The sequence below is a fragment of the Lemur catta genome, chromosome 20, assembly GCF_020740605.2.
Source record: "Lemur catta isolate mLemCat1 chromosome 20, mLemCat1.pri, whole genome shotgun sequence".
NCBI classification, from domain to species: domain Eukaryota; kingdom Metazoa; phylum Chordata; class Mammalia; order Primates; family Lemuridae; genus Lemur; species Lemur catta.
In genome coordinates this window covers 15805542-15827929 of record NC_059147.1, presented here as the reverse complement: position 1 = coordinate 15827929, position 22388 = coordinate 15805542, and the positions used below count along the sequence as shown (strand labels likewise).

The 22388-nt window shown below is 39.9% G+C and overlaps 1 protein-coding gene across 4 annotated transcripts in view; it reads left to right on the top strand.

Moving 5' to 3' along the window:
- WWOX (WW domain containing oxidoreductase) overlaps window positions 1-22388 on the top strand; it is a 903487-nt gene that overhangs the window by 134213 nt on the left and 746886 nt on the right. Inside the window, exon 6 of one of the 4 annotated variants that reach the window (XM_045533590.1) lies at window positions 3604-3883. The exons of the other annotated variants lie outside the window; for them this stretch is intronic. Within the exon in view, the coding sequence (XP_045389546.1) occupies window positions 3604-3663 (60 nt within the window). The 3' untranslated portion in view covers window positions 3664-3883. Of the gene's footprint in view, window positions 1-3603; window positions 3884-22388 lie in introns of those variants that run through there. 4 annotated transcript variants of the gene reach the window in all.

Genomic DNA, 22388 nt, shown 5'->3' with positions numbered 1-22388 from the left:
TTTTTTTTAAGATTAAAACCATTTTAAAGGGAAAGTTAATGTGTTAATTTTTTTTTTGAAAATTAAAATCATGTTATTTTTTGAAATAAAAGTAAAACAGATTGAAATTCTAGCATGGAATATCCATCTGGTTGGCATCATGCTTTATGCATGTTCCTTCTAGTCCTGCATGTGTATAAATGTGAGAGTGATATAAATATTTTATTAATAATATTAGCCGCCACTTGTGCCTATTGTTAATACTTTCTAGTTAGTAAGTACCTTCCTTAAATCATGAATTGAAACACAAAACAATGGATACCCTTTATTCCTAGGACACAACACTTTATTATACAAGAGTCTATCGGATTTAGGCTATCTGAGAGGAAGGATTTGACAAGTTAATTAATTTGCTTTTTCTGTTATCTAAAAGCTTACAAGACTCAAATCCTCCTGGCACACAGAAACATTTAGTATTTCGGAGGTTGGGAGTAGCACACCACTCACCATCAGGGCATTCAAATGTAAGTCACATGGTACGAGACGTGGAGCAGCGATCTTCTGGGGCCCGCATGGTGTTAGTCAGAGAATGGATGTGTAGGGTCACATGTCACACCCTGCCGACATTCAGCAGCAGATCTGTAAGGGACAAAAGCACCCATGTGTTTTCCAATCCATTTATTTTGTGAGGGCTTGATATATGATGTTTTCTAAAAGGCTAGGGTCTAGAACAGGGGTCTGTCTTCCCTAGCTCTAGGAGTAATACTATTTTCAGACACTCATTTAACCATTCAATAATACGTGGCAACCGGTGTTGCTAGACAGCATTCTAGGCCTTGGGGATACAACTGTGAATGAAACAAAAAGTTTTTCCCATGGAAGTTGCATTTTAAGGAATATGTGGGAAAATTGGAAAGTTGAGTTGGGATCAGGTTGAGGAGGGCTTTAACTGCCCATTTTAGGAATTTGAACTCTTTTGTGGAATCGCTGAGTTTTTGTTTTTTAAAAGGAAATTGGCCATTTAGGGAAACAGGATTTTAAGATTTATCTAACAGTATTGTATGAAGTCATTATTAAATTGACTGAGGATAGAATATTAATTAAATACTTTCAAGGCTTATAATTGAGTTTTATCAGTTTTAGATCAATTGGGGAACCTCTTTTTGTTTTTGTTCTTTAGTAATAATGGGCCTACCCTTTTCCTACTAGGATTATTTTCTTGGCACACAGTGACAGGAGAAAAGGCTTGGTTTCATACAAAAGCTTTGTTCATAGGGCTGCTTCATTAATTGCAGGCTTGCCAATTTTATTTTATTTTCTATTCATCTATTTATAAAGAGATCGATTGATTTTACTCTGTTGTTTTAGGATAATTAAAGTGTTTGTAAAATGTGCCAGTGTTCCTCATTTGAGACCCCAGGACAAGAGTTATTCTCTTTTCCCAGAAGTTCCAATCAGTGTGCAGGGCTTCACTCAAATTAGAACAACCTGAGTCATTTGGCCAGCTCTGAACCAGTTGTTGTGCCCGTCTCTGATTGGTCTATCTAGGGTCATGTGCTCACTTCTTGATCTAGCAGGTGGGGTCAGCCTCCCACCAAGTGCACTGGGGAAGAGGGGCTGCTTGAAGGTGAATGGGGACGCTATCAGCAGAAGAAGGGGAGATGAGTACAGAACAGGTAAGAACAACAGCTGTCCAGTATAGCCCTACAGTGACTTTAAATGCCTCTTAATGAATGAATCTTAGTTGGCTTCAGCTGATTTGTTACTTACGGTGAAGTTATTACAGCTTTGCAGAGACTTTGTCATGGGGGTTTCAACAGAGAGGGAAAAAAAAGAAAAAAAAAAAACGGACCACTAGTCCATTTTATTCCACTCAAATGTAGATCATAATTTTTGGTTTTATAATTACTGATGAGAAGAATGCCTAAGCCAGGACTCCCAAAGATTTATCTGCCACTTATCTGGAGTAAGTAGGAAGGATATCCCCTTTCCCTGCCTACCCACCTCCAGTGGGGCCAAATCACAGGCTCTAGAAGTCTCTGCCTTGGCATGGACTCACCAGTGTGCTTCTTGGGCTGGCCAGTGTGGACACAGCCTTGCTGTATTTCATCCTTTAAAAATCCAGCCTGTTTGCCATCTCACGACTTTGCCCTTAATGCAACAGAGAAATATGTGTTTGGCTGTGAAGCCTTTTTGCTGTGGAGCAGTGAAATATGCGTTTTTTTTCCTCCGGATGGTTTGTTTCTGGCCACCTGCCCTAAGTGTGTCTGTGCATGCTGTAATGGTGATCACTTCTTGGGTCTTGACCATTATAAAGTGACATTTGGTGTTAATTTGTTCGTCACCACAGAGGGCCGCAGAGACCCACTTGGGAGAAAGGTGAGTTATAGCCCACAAGGCATAGTTTCTCCTGGTGACCCGTCTGAAAGGCTGTTTCGGGCCACCGCACCAGTGTGGTGAGAGTTGAGTTCAGAAGTTTTATTTTTACACACGTGGAGAAATTATGCCTTCCTGAGCCATGGTCAGGAGATGATAGCCTTTTCTGTTGGTTTACTTCCCCTCAAATTATCCCATTTATTTATTTATTTATTTATTTATTTAGGATAGGAGGAGCAATTCCTGAAAATCTTTAGCGATTGAGGCTAGCTGGGGCTTTGGAACCCGTGCAATTATGCTCTCGGCTGAGAGCACAAACACGTGCATGGAGCTGCTTCTTTTAAACCACATGGAGTTAGGGTTTCTTTTTCCTCTCCTCCTCTTGTCATGAATCCCATCTTCTAGTCACACATCCAGGAACACAGGAGAGCATAGTTATCGACATAACTGTCTGAGGTGTTTGACAACCATAGCCATGTAGTATCCATGTTTGTGTTTTACATATATGAGATTCATCTTGCAGCCTTGTGGATTGGATTAGTGATTTGCAAGACTTGATTGACAACAGAACACCCACCCGCATTTTTGACTTATTTTTCAACGGGTGAAGCCTAATTTGTGGCATGGTCCCAATGTTTATATCTCGCCCCAAATTGGTATGTTGAAACCCAATCCCCAATGTGACAGGGTTAAGAGATGGGGCCTTTGGGAGGTGATGACATCATGAGGGTGTAGCTCTCAGGAATGGGATTAGTGCCCTTATAAAAGAGGCCCAAGGGAACTTGTTTGCACCCTTCTGCCATATGGAGACCCAGCAAGAAGGCACCATCTGTGAAGCAGAGATGGAGCCCTCACCACACACCCAATCTGCTGGTGCCTTGACTTTGGGCCTCCCAGCTTCTAGACCTGTAAGAAATGAATTTCTGTTGTTTATAAGTTACACAGTGGAAGGTATTTTGTCATAGCATCCCAGATGGGCTAAGATAACATGGTAAAAAGTTGGGTTGCTTTCACATTTGGAAACCTTAGCACTAGAATGTCAGCTACATGAGGGCAGAAAATTTTATCTGCTTTCTTTCACAGTGGTGTCCCCAGTTCCTGAAATAGAGCCTAGCGCAGAATAGAGACTCCTGAACAAATTGTCTGTCGTGTATCTAGCATAGTTGTGCTAGGCACAATATATATGTGGTTTCATTTAATTCTCAAAATAAATTGACAAGATGGATGTTTTTAATCCCCATTTTACAGACCTGGAAACTAAGGTGTGGAGCTGTTATGGAACTTGCCCAAGGTTACAAAGCTTTTTAAAGGACAGAACCTGAGCTCAACCTGCCTGCCCCTGAAGCCCAAACACATCACCCCACATCACGATGCCTCCAGTGTGAGGGGTCCATGGACTGTAGTTGCCATATGTTTTTGTACAGCCCATGGGCTAAGAATGGTTTGTACATTTTTTAATGTTTTGGAAGAAAAATGCAAAGAATAATGGTTTGTGACATGTGGAAATTGTATGAAAATCAAATTTCAGTGTCCATAAGTAAAGTTTTATTGGAACCCAGTCCCATACTTCTTTCTTTGCAAGTAGTCTGTGGTTACTTTTGCACTATGACAGCAAAGTTACATAGTTGGGACAAAGACTGTATGGCCCATAAAGCCGAAAATATTTACTGTCTGCCCTTTCCCAGAAAGCCTGGCTGCTGCATCTGTAGTCTCCATGTCTGCCTTTGTCCTGCTCTTTTCCTGATCCTTTTTTCGGAAGGCAGGATATGGTAGGGTGACCAGAAGACTCTCTGGAACTAGGTTCCAGTCTCTGTTTTGCTCTGGCTAGCTGTAGGAACTTAGGTGAGCTCCTTGATTTTTCTTAACTTCAAATCCTCACCAGTCAAATGGAAGAAGTAGTGAGTGCCCACTGCATTGGATCGTAAGAGGATTAACTGAGCTCACATAGCTAGACTCATCACTTTGAACCTCATCTCATATACAATAAGCACTTGATAAATGCCAGTTATGATTTCCCTTTGTCCATCTCCCTGTTTCTCTCTCTCTGTCATATACACACACAAAGACACGCACACACATGTAATTTTATATCTCCTATTAACTCAAGGAAGGGGAGAAAATACTTCTCAGTTGTTCTTTCTGCCTCATTTAAGTGTGGAATGCTTAATGTAGCCATGTGGAAATTAATTACTTGTTTTGTTCAATAATTAAGAACTTAATTAAAAATAAATGACTCTAACTCTTCACCTTATTTTCTCCATTTGTACAATCTGGATATTTTATTTTGTAGTCCACTAAAATTTGAAAGTGAGTGTTAAGTTTCAGTGCCTTTCATGAGTATCCCTAACAGAGGGCAATGTGATCTAAATGCATCATCCCTGTCCTTCCGTCTTGCCAAGGCCGGCCTTGGAAGGGAACTCGTGAAGAACGAGCACCTGAGGAGTGCACAGTCATTGGCAGTGAAACCCAGGTGTGTACACCAAGCTCCAGAGATGAGCTGCAGACCAGCTGACGTTGTTCTCTTTGAGACCTGCCTGCGAGGTCTTCATCCTGCTCACCTGGGCTGCTTCAGATACACATGTAGTGAGGGACAGTGTCTGCTCTGAAATTTTCATTTACTGATTCTGCCTTTCCCATAGTTGGGCCAAGGCTGGGAATACTACACAATGGCTCTGTTTAAAAAGTGGCTGTGAAATGAAGAAAGGAAAATATAGTATTCCTTTAACAACCAAAAAAGAAAAAAAAGCCTTCTATTCCTCCCACCCCCATTGGTATGTGGTACAAACTTGAGAAAGTGTAAATTTGAATTCTTTTGTCACTGTTTTTCTGTTTATGTTGTCAGCCTGGGTTGTCCTTATGGCCAAGTGTGGTGTGTGCACATAAGCAACTTGACCATTGTACAATTCTGTGCAAACTGCACAAGCCTTCATGCTGTTTGCTTTTGGTTATATTTTTTTCAATTACAAAAGAAATGCATAGTTATTTGAATAATTTTTAAAAAATTACAGAGCTATATAATGGAGGCATTAACCCCGCCTCCCTGCCTCCTTTCAGACCAGGTGTTGTGGCTCACGCCTGTAATCCCAGCACTTTGGGAGGCTGAGGCAGGAGAGACCAGCTTGGGCAATGTTAATGAGAGATCTCATGTATATAAAAAATAAAAAAATGTAGCTGGAGGTAGAGGCAATTGCCTGTTAGTCTCAGCTACTCAGCAGGCTGAGGCAGGAGGATAGCTTGAGCCCAGGAGTCTGTGGTTATAGTGAGCTCTGTCACACCAGTGTTCATTAGCATGGGGAACAGAGTAAAACCCTGTCTTCAAAAAAAAAAAAAAAGAAAAAGAAAAAAAACTTCCTTACCTTTCTACTCCTCCTTCCAATTCTACTCCCTTGAAGTAACCATAATTATTAACTTCTATAACATCTTTCTTCATGTTAATATACATAACACATATATAAGATTTTGCTCTCTTTTCCTAAAGTAAGTGGATACATACTTCTTCCTCCCTAGAAAGTATATGGTGTCTATCCTTTCAGACTAGTGAGTATGGCTTTCAGTTATTCTTCTCAATAGCTGCATAATATTCCACAACCCAGAGCAGCAGGTTGCAGCCAGCTAAAATACATGTATCCAAATGGAATTAAGAGCTTCATGCATAATTTCTTGATTTTGATTAAGAATTTTTCTTAATTGGTATGTCAGACATGACTTTATGCTGCAAGACATATCATGGGTAGAAATTTTTATGTCACAGGTGGGCCTAATCAGCCTAGATTAATGTTCTGTAAACCCTGATAGGATAGAGACTTGGGAAGGGATGCTGACATCAACCTGGGTCCTGTGTTATCCCCAGCTCTGTAAGCAGCCGCCACACACGACCGTGCTGGTGGCTCACACGGCAGCTGTTCCGACTTGCCTCTGCCTGTGCTGCCCTGTGACATATTGTTTAACACAGTGAGTTACGAGACAGGGAGAAATCTAGACTTCAGCCACCGATTTAACAAACTGGTGACTGGGAGATCAGTACTCCAGCGTTGCCATCCTCATCAAAAGCTGTATCTTTATCTAAAATTTATTAGCCAACTTCAAACCTGTTTGCCATCTCACTAATGGAAGCCTTTGAATCAATTTGCTCCTATAATTTAAACAGCATTTCGATGTATATCGTGGACGCAGAAAGGAGTTGCAGCTTCCAGCCAGTAGAATTAATTATTTATTATCCTTTTCTTAAATACTTTCCTAGGCTAACATAACTGAAAAATGCTTAGGCTGTTCTAAAACACACATGCATGCACACACACACACACACACACACACACACACACACACAATGTTTTCCAATGGCTAATTTGAAAAATGTCACTGTATTAGTTTTCATTTACATCTGTCAGGAAACATTTATATCTACATGTAAGGATTTTTTTTTTCCACCAGATATTTTTTGTGGAGCATGCATTTAATTCGCATTTACAAATTGGTTTCTGTTTTTAACTAAACGTACTTTTTCAGCAGAAATGATGTGCATGATGTCACAGATCTAACTTTTAATCTCCATGGCATTCAAAGTTAAGACTCAAAATTGTCAACTTCTTTTTTTTAGGGGTACCTTTTAAAAACTATAAATCTGCTTGATTCGTTCATAGAAAAACCCTCTGATTAAGATAATGGTAGGTTTGGCATTTTCTTCTGCCGATCATTGTTTGGAGAGAGTATTCCTCGGGTCTCTCGTGTTTTCACAGGTCTTGGGAACAGAGTTACTGGCAGCTGCTGTTTCAGGTTATCTTTTTAAGGAACTTTGTATAGCAAAGAACCTTGGAAGATAGAGATAGTGTTTCCCTTGGGAACAGAGGACAGGGTTGTTTACTGTCCAGCATGATAATGTCTCCCTCTAGGAAAAATTTAGACAGATTTGCTTGATAAAGGTTGGCATTCATACGGCTGGGATTCCTTAGCTGTGACCCAAACCCACTATAGGCACAGCATCCACCTGGGCTGTTCCACATCACCCCTGTGGGACGGGGGACCAGGGCAAGGAGGATCAATGCAAAAGTGAAGCTCATGCTGCTTGCTCTGCCATGAGTAATGAATTCCTTTGTATCTGATCCCAGGGCCTCTTGTCTTCTGCCAGCTTCCACAGAACTTGGCAGCTAACTCACTAGCTTACAAGTAGAGTGAAATCATAGACTTTTCACAGTTTGAAAATCACCTAATCAATAACTGAGATTGTAAAGAGCTAGGAATGAACAAACTATAGCCCTATATCCAGCCTGCAGCATGATTTTTTAGAACCCATAAAAATATTAAAAAGAAGATGATGACAGAGACCATATGTACCCCAAAGACTAAGGTATTTGCTATCTAGCCCTTAACAGAAAAATTTGCCAACCCCTGATATAGAGAAAGCTGTTAATGTAGTATCCAATACATAGTAAGTACAACATTAATAAGAGCAAGCAAATACCATTAATTATGTGCACTTTGCACACATTGTTGCCTTTCACCCTCATAGCTGCTCTATGAGGCTAGTACAGTAAGTATCTTCATAGAGCTGAGTACTTGAGTCTCTTCACACAGACTGGTTAATGCACCCAACGCCACATAGCTGGTAAATGGTGGAGGCAGGATTAGAACACAGTCCATCCACACCTGTGTTCTTAACTCCCTGCTGCCTTACCGTGATAGGTATTTACAACATCACACTGTTCTTGTGCAACTCTTAGGCACTTACCAAGAGTTGATTTAGACACAGTCCTCTGAAGTAGGCTTCATAGTTTCTCCCTTTTGAAGATGAAGAAATGGAGATTCTTACCACCTTGAGGCCTCACCCACAGTTGTGTCACCATAACATTGGTACTGGGATTCAAACTGGCCCCAGAGCTGATATTTACTTGATAGCTTATTTTGCATTGAATCTAGACATGATTTTGGCCCATTTTCAAAGTGACTAGCAGTATTTTTTTTTTTACAACTTTCTTTTATAATTTATGCTGGTTGTACCTCATTTCCTTTAAGTTGATGAGTCTGCGTACTTTGGGAGAATTTATGTGGTCTGTAGATACTTCTACTCTTTTAAGGATGATATATCTGATGAAATCAGACATAAGAGGAAGGATCTTAAAATGTTTCATACTTCTTGATCCATCACAGCAAAGCAGGAAATGAGAGAGGTAAAGCAGTTTTTCCTCGGAAACTTAAACAGATTCACTTTCAAATTCTGTGTTTGTGTTCAGGTAAAACAGTTGCACTGAAAGGTCTCATTATCTTGCAAATATATCAGTATTTAGTGGCTTGAAAATATTTTCTTTAATTTGGGATAATTCAGTGTCAAATTAAGATTTTTAGATTTAGTTTATAGAGCTCTAGTATTACATCAATATTAAGCTAATTACTTTAAATTCTATTTTTAAGTAACCAAGAATAGGTCTGTGGATGCTATTCTGTGTCATCTTGAGTCATGTTTTTTTAAACAATTACTTTTGATGATTTTGTACTTTATCCCATCCACAGATGGTTTTCTTGTCCACCTGACTTTCAAATCTGTTTTCATCCTGGGAATTTTGCTTAGGTTGGAGGAATGAGTGCATGTATCTTGTCAAAGGAAATCACGAGCCCATGTAAGCGCACTCTTGCTTCCAGCATCTCGTGCATTAAAACATAACCCCATCGTGCTGAAGTTTCACATTGTCATAAGCTACAAACTTGCCCATAGTTATCACCTTCCTGGGTAGTTCCAGCATTTGAATGTCACTGGACATCTCAAGATTCTGGCAACCAATCATGAGAGTTTCACGGCTCTGAATTCTTAAAAATCTGGATTTAGGGAGTAAGCCCATGTATTAAATAGTAATTCAATTCAACATCTCTTTTTCTTGTTTTCCTTATAGGATGATAGGAATTCAGTGTCTGTTCACCCCAATGAGGACAAGCGATTGGGGTGGGAGGCTTTCTCTTGTCCTTGGGTTTATCTTTACTTTTTGGTCATTATGGAAGTTAGTTTTTCCAGCCTTGAAAATAGTCACATGAGACTGCATGGAGAAGAAAGGGGAGTCACGTAGGGAAGCAGTTTTCTCATGATTCAGCCTTCTATACTTAACAAGTAAATCATGTGCGGTGAGGTAAGGCATTTTGGCAGAATTCACACAGTCCAAAGAGCATGGGGAATTTAGTTTTTTGCTACTCCATTCTAGCCTTAACTTTTTCAGGGAGTGCTTAATGAACATTGTGTGCAGATCAGGCAGACTGAGGTTCTAATCTAGGCTGCCTGCCTTATCAGCTAGGAGACTTGGTAAGTCAGCCAGGCTTTTGGAGGAACAGGTAGTTCATCTGTAAAATGAGAGTGTTCCAATTTATGTATTGTTATATAATAAGTTACCCCCAAAGTAATTGATTGCTTCCAGCATCTTTTGCTTTGAAACATAGCCCAGTGCTTAAAACAACAACCATTTTGTTTGGTCTTGTGATTTTTTTGAGTTAGGAATTCAGGCAGGGCTCAGCTGGATGACTCTTCTGTTCCTTGTGGTGTTGACTGAGATCACCCAGTGGTACTCTGCTGGTATATGTGTCAGACTGGCCCTCAGCTGGTCCAGGATGGTCACCCACGTGTCTGGCACCTTCACATGGATGACTGGAATGCTGGGCTCAACTGGGACTGTTGTCCAGAGACCTACACATGGGCTTTCCAACATGGCAGACTTAGGGAAGTCCTTACATGGTGGCTCAGGGCTCCCAGAGGAAGCGTTCCAAAAGATAGGAAATAGAAGCTGCCAGTTTCTTAAGGCCTGGCTTAGAAGTTGTTACAGTATCACTTATATGTACTAAGCCGTTACAAAGCCCCCTTGGATTCAAGGGGAGCAGACATACAACCCACTTTCTGATGGTAGAAGTGTCAAAGAATTTGCAGTCATCTTTAATATGCCGCAGTAAGTAATAATAGTATGTCCTTCATTACCTATATAGAATGACCCCAAACTTTGTGACGATTAAGTAAGATGATCATGTGAAGTACTAAGCACCTTGGATAGGCAATGGGAAATGTTTAGAATATTGTAGTTGTTCATAACAACAGTAGGAATAATGCTAATAATAATAGTGCTAATAATAAAATAAGGATAATGCTGTGTTTACTTCACCACACCATATCCTCATTGTTTAAAATCATATAGGACTTACCAGAGAAGAGAAGGGTTGCTTGATGTATTTTTGCCTTTCACCTCCACAAAGAAACATCAAACAGCAGGTATGTTGAAGATTGAGAAGTGTTTGTCATTAAGGTCCCATCTCCAAATTCTGGGGCATCACAATAAATGGTTATTGATTGCAGGCATTTTTTTTTCTTGGTAATTTCTTTCATTCATGTCTCCTTCATTTCCGCTCTCCTAATTCTGGGAGAATTTGTCAGTGACAAAATCTTCTGTTTCTCCACCTCCCAGTGCATTCTCCTCATGCTGCCTATTGCTTTCCTATAGTGTAGCTCTGATTGCGTCCATCCTTAGAAGACATTTGATGATGTCCCATGGCCTGATGATCCGGTCCAAATTTCCTAGCCTTCCAGATCTTCCTTGAATTGGTCCTCGCCTACTTTCCCATCCTTGTTCCCCATGTGGTTGTACTTTTTAGGTTTCTCTAAGGTGATCAGTGTTTTGAGGAAGTGTGGAATTCAGAATAAACCACTTTGTTTCTTGTATAACTCTGCTCAGAAGTACATTTCCACAGAAGCCTGACCTCCACTGTGCCAGGCAGAGAACAGCATGCAGCATGTATTCAGGGAGCTCATTCATTCAATAAACATTTATTAAATCCAAGCTGTGGGGAGCCCTAGAAGAAATTTGGAGCAGAGTTGTGAAATGATCTGATTTGCCTTTTAGGAGACCATTCTGGCAGCCGAGTGAGAAAGGAGGGTGGGGAGACCTGCTGGGAAATGATTCTAGTCACCCAGGCAAGGAATGATGAGCTCTTGAACAAACGTGGTTGCAGTGAGTAAAGGGAAGAGGAGGCAATTTTGAGAGATGCCAAGGGGATGAAATCAACCAGATTAGGCCAACAGTTATAGGAGGGATGACAGGCATGGTCAATGTGGAAGAAAGAATTGAGGGCTGATTGGGGATTTCTGGCTTGGACAGTAGAGTGTGGAGTGGAACCGTCTCTGAAGACAGGAGATGGAAAATGGGATGGATGTGGTAGAAAGATGGAGAGTCAGTTTTAGCTATGTTGAATTCAAGATGCCTGCAGGACATCCACGTGGAAGTGATCCATTGGCATCTGCATTTAGGTCTGGCACTGGAGGAATGGATGGGATGGGGTTTGACCAGGCATAGTTATATTGGCAGATTTGGACTGGAGAGCCCAGCACCCAACCCCGGGGGATCTGCTTGTCTCCAAAATTGCTTAGTTGTTTTCAAACTACTGTCAACAGGGAAAAAAAAAACCAAACTCTGTAAAATGATTTAAAGAGGTTTATTTTGAGCTGAATATGAGTGACTGTGGCCCAGGGAACATATCTCAAGAAGTTCTGAGAAAATGTGCCCAAGGCAGCCAGTTTACAGTTTGGTTTTGTACATTTTAGGGAGAAAGAAATTGCAGGTAAAATTGTAAATCAATACACAGAGGGTATACGTTGCTTTTGTCCTTAACAGGTGGAACATCTTGAAGCAGTGGCTTTCAGTTTATAGATTCTTGGGTTCAGAGCTTCTTTGATTTGTAATTGGTTTAAGAAATAAAGCTATCTAAAGGCTTGGAATCGGTAAAAAGGAATGCTTTAAGATAAGGAAATCTGTTAATCACAGAGGAAGCCACAGCATACTGACTCAAAGTGATCTATTAAGCAAACTGTTGGCCTGCGGGTGCGAGTTAACCTTTGCCTTGTATGGTCTTAGTTCCTCTTCATCTGAACTCCAAAAGGCAGGGTGTATAATGAGACATGTATGACTGACATCCCTTCCCTTCATGGCTGGGAACTCATTTTTAAGGTTTTTCTGGGGTCCCTTTGGCCAAGATGCGGTCTGTTCAATCATCAGGGGGCTTAGAATTTTATTTTTAGTTTACACTACAAAGAAATCTATTCCTAAAACCCCAACTGACTCTCCCATTATACCCTATATTTCAGCTAAACTAGAATTACATCTTCATCTCCCAAAATGCTGCATGCTTCTGTTCCTTTCCTGCTGTCCCTTCAGCTTGGAATATGAGTCCCATGTCCACTCCCTGTCCTCCATTCCCTTTATGTCTAACTCCTCATAATTTCAAACCCATTGAATTTCAAGATTCCATCTGCAGAGAGTCATCTCTCCTCCTTCCAACTCTCCATGCACTTATTCTGTCTTTGATGGACTTATCACTTAAAAAAGCACTTTATAGTAATTCTGAACTCATCCTGGTTCCCCTACTGATTTGTAAACTCTTGAGGTCAGAATCCAGATTGGAGTCTCCTCTTTTCTTGCATATAATAACTCATATGGGAATTTGGGATGGCAAGAGGGAGGTTATCAAGGCAATATTTATTATGCCCTAACCTATGAATGGTAGCAAATGGCCACAGGTGGGGAGGGCAGGGGCTTTGGAGCCAGCCAATGCTCTTTCTTTGGCTCTGCTTCTTACCAGCTCTTAGACTTGGGGTGGGTTAGCTAGCTCCTCTGTGCCTCAATTTACCCATTCATCAAATGGGGTAATAGTGAGGGAGAATGGGAGCTTATTCAAACATAGCGCTAGCATTGGGCAGAGAGTGGGTACCCAGCAAGTGGTATTGACAGGGTTACTAATTATAACTTAAGTGGTACGTACAATTTAATCATGCACCGTGTGTCCCTAGAGATGTCAAGGAAAGATGGACGAAACAGGGCTTTTCCAGCCTCCTGATGTCTTAGCTTGACAAGAGCCCTACTCTTCTCCCTGTTGTCATAACTGCTATGAGAAACCTCAATCCTTCTGGAAGTAGGTTGGCTGTGAATTATAAATAATACAATAAATAAACTCCAGCTGTGCCGCCGAAGTTGGGATCACGTTTATGGGATGGGAAATTGAGTCTGTGTGGTCGTGATCCCTCCGTAGCTTGCCTCAATTGTGGCTTTGCGAGATTTTAGTCCATTAAAAATAAAATCTATCATTCACACCCTTACCTGGAAATTGGGTGAGGAGCAGAGGCTGGAATATTTACTATCTGAAATTTAGGAGGGAGGCTTTTATGAACTGGGCCATCTCTCCTTGGTCCCCATTTTTTCCTTGTGTCTCTGAACTCTCATTAATTTTTCACAGGCTTGTGATGGATAGTTTTTATTTATTCACGTCTGAGGTTCCGTTGTGTGAAAAGGACTCATTTTATAACATTACATATTCATGGCTTGGGATAGATGGGATAAGGAACTTATTATTAATGTGTCACTGTGGGAAACTTACTCTAGTTCATTTGCGAACCTCGTTAAATTTGGTGTGGTCAGCAGACCCGGTGAAGTTTTGGATACATTCTCTTAACGGAGGGCAAAGAGTTTGCTGTTGCTTTTCTTTGACTCAGTAAAACAAGTTTAAATCTTATTTAAATCTTCTGAAACAGTAATTCAAAAGAAGAAAAGAGGGGAAAGAAGGGATGGCAGAGATTAAGTAGAGAAAGAAGCTCCTGTTTTCTTTTGAATAGTCTTGTTTCTGGAGCACTTCCTGCCGGGTTTATGTAAGGGGTGAACTGGTTACTAAAAGATGATGTAAGGATGCTTTCTTTCTTGCCTTGTTGCCATTTCTAGCCTTCTCTCCTTGGGGTACGTTGTAATTTTCTCCACCTATGTATTCATCCTGGAGACCTGTGCTCTGGATTCCAGGGAGTTCTCCATTTGGAGCTCCTATTGACATCATCACTGAATTCCTTGCCTGGGACAAATAGAGGGGATATTAACATACCATCTTGTAAATCAAAGCTAGGGCGAGAGGAGTGCACAGTAGGGAACCTGGCCCAATCTGCTTCAGAGTGAGCTCAGTAAGAAGGAAGCATATGTTGCACTTAGCTCTCTGCAAAGACAGGCGCTGCTCTCTGGCAGGGACAGTGTGTAGGTTTTGCAGGATTTGTGGGTCTGTTTCATGTTTGCTCAGCTTGCCTTGGCTGTGACACGGCTAGCGGTCACTGCAGTTTCACACACTCATCCGTGTGAGAAGAAAAGTGAAATGCATAGTAGGAAAAGGATATATTTTGAAATCTCGAAATTTTACACATCAGGCATCAGACTTTGAAGGATGTCCAAAATATTACGAATCATGTGGCACCACCTTTGCTACACATCATGGAAATTTTCAAGCGTAGAATTTGTTAACGATGACTCTGCTCTGCCATGGTGATTTAAAAAAAGTAAAATTCTTTTTGATAACCAAAGCGATTATCTTATGAAGTTGCTGCTGGGGTGTTAACGGTGTGAGTGGGGGACAAAGGAATGAAATATCCCTTAAAAGGCATCCTCTGACGATGTTTCCATAATGCAAAACATTTGTTTCTCACTGGGATCCCATTGGCGGTTCGCTAGTATTATATTGCCATTTATATTGGAAAGGCAGGCAGTGCGAAAACTGTAGTCTATTAAGAGTTTGTGAGTGTGTGTATGTGTATACAGTGAAATAATATCTAGTGTAATGTGAAGTGACAGTCAAAATTACAGCTTTTCTCTTGCCGCAAGGGTACTTCTCTGCCAAGTATAGTAATATTGTTGTAGCAGTGTTCAAGGTTGTCAGCAATTCTGGCGTACTCTGCAGAGAGTCATAACAGTGTGTGGAAGGAAGGAGCTTCCTGTCAGGGGAAATACTATAATTTTGATATATATTTGTTGGTGCCAAACTGCAATTAAATAGGAGGTGTTGGAAGAAGGTTTTATTTAACCAGCTTGAATTTGTTAATTAATTAGCAAAAACTTATATTTGGAATGCTTCAAGAAACAGTTCCACGTTGTTCTCGGAACTCCATGTTACACAACTATTTTTTTGTTTGTTTGTCTCTGAAAGAAATGAAAACAAAATATCATCCTCCACTAAAATAGTGCAGGATAAAAATTTTTCAACCACCAAGAGAAGGGAAAAATAAAAGACCTTGAATAATCTTATCTATTATGTTTTCTTTTGGGGGCATTTCCTGGTCCGTTCATGTTTTGACTTCTACTTTGGTCATCTGATAGATGTGTAGTATTTGGAACAACATCTATCATGTGGTTTAATTTATACTTTGATTAGTTTGAGGTGGCACTGCAAGACTTTTGAGGTGACTAAATGAAAAAAAAAAGTTGTCTTAAAGTGTGTGTGTGTTAAATTGTTTTCAAAATACTAATCTGTTTCTACTGTATGATCTGAGGCAGGCTAGTTCATTACTTGGGATAGTAACAAGTTTCTTGGTGACAACTCCTTCCATTGTCAAGAAAGAACGAGGATATCACCAGAGTTCACTGTCAACTGCTATTCAGATGAAAAATATCTTCTTTTTGAATAAGTAGGAAAATCATGGGGGACAGAAATAGTGACAATATATTAAAAGCCCTAAGGCAGTTATGTGTAAAGACATAACAAACAGAAAGATTTTGTTGTTTTAAAAAGAGCTATTTAAGGGTCTTGAAAAACTAAAGGGAGTGTGTGCGTGTGTGTGTGTGTGTGTGTGTAGGGGGTGACCCCTCCCTCTCATATTGAGCATTTTCGAATTAAGTGAGTTTCATTCTCCTATAAAATACGAACCCAATAATGTTTTATGTGATAAAATGTGTCTACTTTCATCTCTATCTTTCATGGAAAAAAATATTCTCAAAGTATATTACAAAAAATAATTAATAAGCAACTTTTATAGTTGTTTTCTGAGGTTAATTATTACCCTGAGAAATCAATTTCAATTTCTCCAGTTTGAGAGACTAATTTGTGACAAGGTGTTTCCAAAAAGAGAGTGAATGAAATGCTATAGGGGAGGCTTCATTCCCTAAAGAAAATGCCCCTGTGGCGGCAGTGATTTCTCCAGAGCCGTCCAGCCCATCTATACCCGGTGCTAGGAGAATGTATGGACAATGTAATAATAGTGCCATTAGAATGTAGTGTGGTGGATTGGCAATAGTAAGGAATAACAATTTTCTTCATATTGTTAAAATAAAAGCGAGATACCCTTGAGCCTTCACAAAAGAGAATAAGGTGGCTCTTTTTTGCTAACTTTCTTGGCTGGCCTGAGCTCATGTGTCAGGGGAGATAGCGCGGGTCTGTTTTTGTGATGATTGCTGTGTCTATCTTGGGACACAGGTGAGTATACAGGGAAAAGGGAAGAGAAATTTAAGAATGGAACTATCTCCTAATGGAAAACAGGAAAACAAAACTGAAGCGAATGAATCTGTTTCCCCTCTTTCTGGTTCTCTGTAAAAGTCATCACAATCACACTCTGTTCTCACCAGGCACTGGAGGGAGTTTCGTGAGCCGAGACTAGAATGTTCCAGGCCGTTACAGCTAATCATGGCAGGCTCTACCCACTGGGAGAACAATTTGGCATGATGGGGTTTCCCCTTAAGTTAAGTGTGTTCTTGAGGTACAGTTTTTTACAAAAAGTTTCCTCCCCGACTTTTAACTTACTTTATCTTCCATTGCTGGGCCTAGAATTGCATATCAGTTAGAATGATCAATATTGTATATCAATATTTGGAATGGTAGTTGGAATGATAGACATTGCATATATTTCACATGTTTTAAGATTAACATGTCAATACTTTGTGACATTCAGCAAAAAATGCAATAACTTCTCAGGATCCGGTAAGAGGAACAGCCAATCAGTTGATCTGGGTATTGATTCATAACATATAGGATCCCAGCAGACAGACTGGGTGGGTATGTGACGAGGGTCAAGAATAGATTCCTTAGTTAATCAGTAATTTCCTCTTACATTTGGAATTGTCCAAATTCAAACTAGCTTACGTGGAAAGGGTCATTGTTGGTTCACAAAATGCAAAGTTTTGTGTAGGAGTCAGCAAAGTTTCTCTGTAATGGGACAGATAATAAATATTTTTGGCTCCATGGGCCACATAACTACTCAGCTCCAACCTTGTAGAGCAAAAGCAGGCATGAACATTATGTAAAGGGTTAGGCATGGCTGCATTCCAATGAAACTTTATTTATGGATACTGGAATTTGAATTTCATGTAAATTTTCATGTTTTGCAAAGTATTATTTTTTTTCCCCTTTTAAAAATGTAAAGCCTTTTTAGCCATGGGCTCTACAAGAACATGTGGCAGTTGTCCAGATTTGGCCCAGGGTTTAGTTTACCGACCCCTGTTCAAAGTCTAGCTTTTTCCAGAACTGAGATACACCATTAAGGCCTCTGTCTTTATTAATCTCTTGGTTTTGCATGTCTTTTACCTGTTACAGTCTTGAAAGAGAATATTCTCTCTGAGTGGGGATCAAGGTGGCACTGTGGTAGACTAGCACTTTCTCTTCTTACCAGCCCCAGCAACAAGAAGTTGTTTTCCCCACTACCTCTGACCCCAGGAGGCAGATACCTACCCCTGAATCAGTGATGGCCCTGGCGGATGGGTTCTCTCCAGCCTGGATAGTGCAGGCTGGAGTTAAATGCCCTTGTTCTACATGGAGTACAGGAGACCCCATTTCCTAATGCAAAAATGAGGTCCATTTTGGCAACAGAAGCACATAGGAAAACAGACAAATCTGTAGCTTCCACAATGCACTGTGACCCTTTTATGGCTTTATGTTTTAATATTATTTTTACATGTTTCTGAAAACATAAGGAAGGAATCCTTTCTGGGTGCAGCTTCAAAAAGGAGCATGTGGGGTGGTCTCTTATCAATGACCAGCAAAAGACAGCTCTTTGTAAATTGCACTGCTAACTGACCATTCCTTTTTCCATCTCATCAGTACCTGTCTTATGTCCTATTCCCTGGAAATAGAGTTCAAGGCAGGCTTGTTGTTGAAATGATTTCGTGGGGATATGTGCTTGCAGAAAGACAGTAAGAGGAGTAGCAAAGGGCAAGGAAAATGTCCAGCAAGGCTGTGGCCTCAGCGGAAGATGTGCTTTAGCCTGATCACATGGGGGACTTTAGGGTACAAATTGTGCTGCAGAGTCGGTCCGTTCAGACTGCCTGGCTGAGCAGCCAGTGATTAGCCAGCGTCTGATGAAGAAGGGGGCAGTGTGGGCATCACCTCTCAGGTGAGGCAGGAAGGGGTAGCTGTGAGTCACCAGCAGATGTCACAGCCTCTCTGGATGCACCTGCACAGTAGAATAATCTGGGGTGAGACGGCACCACTACAATGCACCCATCTTCACCAGAGAGAATTTTCACATACAGCACTCCATCCATGCAAGAAGGAATAATGCAGGCATAGAAATACTCTGCCTGTACCTGAGTATTCACTGACACCCAAGTGCAGGTGTAGAAGTTGATGTCAAACCTTTCCTCCTGCCCTCGACCTCATAGCTCCTTTCCGCTCGCTGACTTGTTTACTTCAACAGAGTGATTTTCAAATAACTTTTGTTTAGTGAAACTCAAGGCTTTTCAGGATGCTGTGCTAATGTCTTACTTGTTTAATTGAGTAAATATATTATACACAGCTGGATAGGTTGTTTCCTTGCTGGCCTTGCTGCTACAATTTGAAAATGGATACAGTTTTCTTTAACTCACATAGAATGAATGTGGCATTTATTCCTGGTTTCCTGTGGCTCTCCTTTAGAAAATGTATTTACATGGACATTTTTGAAGCACTTTTTAAGATTTGAAAAATTAAAAAAAAATAAAATAAAAAAGGAAAACCCTTTCCCCTCTCCCAAACAATGGTTACATAGTGACAACAGTGGGTTGAACTAAATTCAGCTACGTCAAGCAAGAGCAATAAAAGGAGATGGATTGTTCTCTAAGCTTCACTTTATTGGATATTGTAATTGACATATAGTTGTCATTTATAATCATCTGTCCATTCCTGTGAGTTGGGAGCAGTAAAGTTAATTGTGGCAACTCATTTGCATTAATCTCACCTCTGAAGGGTACAGTAACCCATTAATATCATGTCATGATGAATTATCACAAATAACATTGAACATATTGATTAATGATCTCTGAGATTTGTATCTCGTTAAAACATTTTGTTAGCTCTTTAAACTTTTAAGCCAACAACCATTGCATGTAGGAAGGGCTTAGAGATCATCTGAGAGGTGGTGGGAGGAGGTGTACTTTGTAGGGTCACTGGTTTAAGGAGTTGGACTACCCAGTTCCCATTAGATTTTTTTTTTCCCCAGAAGCCAAGCACTTTTTCTTGGTAACCTCTTCCTACTTTTTACCAGATAGTGGTTTCTTCAAAACAGTGGCTTCTTTGATGATAAACTGGCTCTGATCCTCAACTGGAATGATTTTAGTAACATTTTTATAAATTATCCTTTCGGTACCTCCAATGTCGGCCCTCTGAATCTCTTGCCCAGCTAGATACACTTGCCACTTTAAAGTGCACAAAGTTATTTTTGTGCATTACATCAAAATTTTCAAACTTACATGTTAACAAAAACATAGACCACAAATGGGAAGAGTTGTTTGAGATGAAATAGCATCATTTCAAATATTACTTATCTGACTCCTTGTTTTATAAAGTGTCATTACCCTTTTCCTGGTTCTCTCATCTTTCAGGTGATTACAGAAGATTTTATCTCCTCTGGACATTGCCACAAAACAAACACAGAAAACTAGCAGAGAAATCATATTGGCCACACACACCATGTGGGCATTAATAAAATAATGGTAAATTCTCTTTAACAAAGCCCTGTGCAGAATTTTCTGGTAAAAGTTTAAGTACAGTAGACACTGTAAAAAGAAAGGTTGGCATAAAAGTTGCATTAAAAACCTTGTTCCTAACAGCTTTTTCCTGTGTCAGTTTTAAGAGTGATACATTATCTGATCTTTCAAACTTATGTATTTTCTCCATTATGTTTAATATTTGTTTTGTTTTCTTGAGATAAGTATTTAACAACTAGCAAAGTGTTAGCAGCAGCCTCCTCTGTTGTCTATTTAGAGAAGATGGAACTGATCTTTCTGAAATAAGGATGCACGTGAAGATGACATCATTAATGCTTGGCTAGCTTGAGTGGTCTTAAACCCAGAGGGCAGTTCTGAAAAGGGGCAACATGCAACTGCTTTTGCTTTGTCAATAGATCTCCAGCCTTGGGTCCCTCCTTGCTCCAGTGTGGAAGGGATTGCGACCCTCATGCTTATCAAGAAGCAGGTTCTGTGAAGACACACGTAATGATGGTTCAGCATCAGAAAGGTGTCTGACTGTTAAGAAAGTCAGACACATGATGGCTGAACTCTGGTGGGGAAGATGTTGCAATTATGCATTGTTTATACCGTTAGCCAGCAGGTAAGGACAGTGATACCATTCCGACTTGCTCTTGGATGTTTGGTTTTATGGAGGGGTCTTAAAACTGTAATCGGACCATATGTGCGGCAATCTTTGGGCCTAAATAGCTAAGGACAAAGTAGATTGCTTACTTGTAAGAGCCCTTTCCGTTCCCTCCTTTGTCAGGCCCATAATGTTCCTCACCCACTGAGTGTTTAATATCTGTGTTTTCAAATCAAAGAACAAGCTTTTTGTCTCCCAGGATAGTATCTTGTAAAGCCAACCTCTTTATTACTTCACCAGTTTTAAGGCTTTATTACTTGCGACCTAAAGCCTGCTAGTGAATTATGCATGTTAGAACTCCCAGCGCCATCTCTACCCACTTTTCCTCCACCTTTTTGGGGGTCTACAAAGTACAAGGAGAGCTTGACGTGTGTTCATTTCCATCCACGGTATTAATTCTTATTCATTTTAAAAATCTGCTAACGGAAATATTTCCATTCAGCTCATTAATCAATTGTGATTTTCATTCCCTTGTTTTGTAAAAGCTGTTGCAATAAATACTTTTTTTCACAAGGCGAAAATCCAAGAGATGGATGCAGCCAGCGTAATTAATTGCACCCAGTTACAGGAGATCAGCAAGTTTGTGAGATTCACATGCTGCTATACCATATGGTTGCCCAGTAGGCGAAAAATTTGATTAATGTTTTGAAGTAGATTTTTTTCAGCAAATATTACAGCCCCAGATGAGGTGGGTTTTTTTTCTTCCCCTTTTACTTTCTAGTATTGTTAGACTTAGCCGAAGGAACCAATCCTCTGATTTAAAGCTTAATAATATTGTGATTCAGTGAAAACTTAACATGCAATAAAAATTACATTCCTCCTGTCTCTTGTGGATACAGGAAAATAATACATTATGTCTTTGTTTGTAATTAAGTAAAATGTGATTGTTGGATTCTAGAACTTGATTTTTTTTCCCCTAAGAAAACAAACAAACAAACATAACTATGGTTTTAATGGATGCATTTTTGGTATGATTTATAAGCAATTTATTCGGGAAGACTTTTAAAAGTAAAAGGAAGCACCAAAAAACCAAAGCAAAATAAAATGAATCAATGAACATCTTATTCTTCATTATATACCGCATACCAATTAGACCATCATAAATATAACTACATATGTGAGTATTAGAAGAAAGTTTAAGCTGTCTCTTCTCTGTTATCCTAAGGTATATGGTTTTATAACCACTCAATATTCAGAGTTAATTTATCCTTTATTTTAAAAAAAACGCCAGATTTTAAAAATCAATTTTATAGTTTCTTTACTCCTCCCTCCCTTTTTTAAGTTAGAAAGTCTGTTTTATCTTAACAGCTCTTTGACACACTGGTCACCCATTCTCTCTCTTATGTCAGTGCCCTGATGGGGTCATGTTCTGACTTTTTTCTCCAATAACTGGGAGGGAATTGGACATTTGGTAATGTAACAGGACTAGATGTGGTAGGCCTGACCTCAGCATTCAAAAAAACAACATCAAATTTTGGAAACATGTCAGAACTGGCAATGGACTTTTTAAGGATAATAAAATAAAACACATCTCTCCACTTTGGTGGATGATGCTTGATGCTTCATATGGCAAAGCTTTCCTGTTTTTCTTTTCTATTGAAACTGTTATTCACTTCTACTTACCTAAGCAATGTATGACACTCCTTAAATCTTGTTTTTTCTCT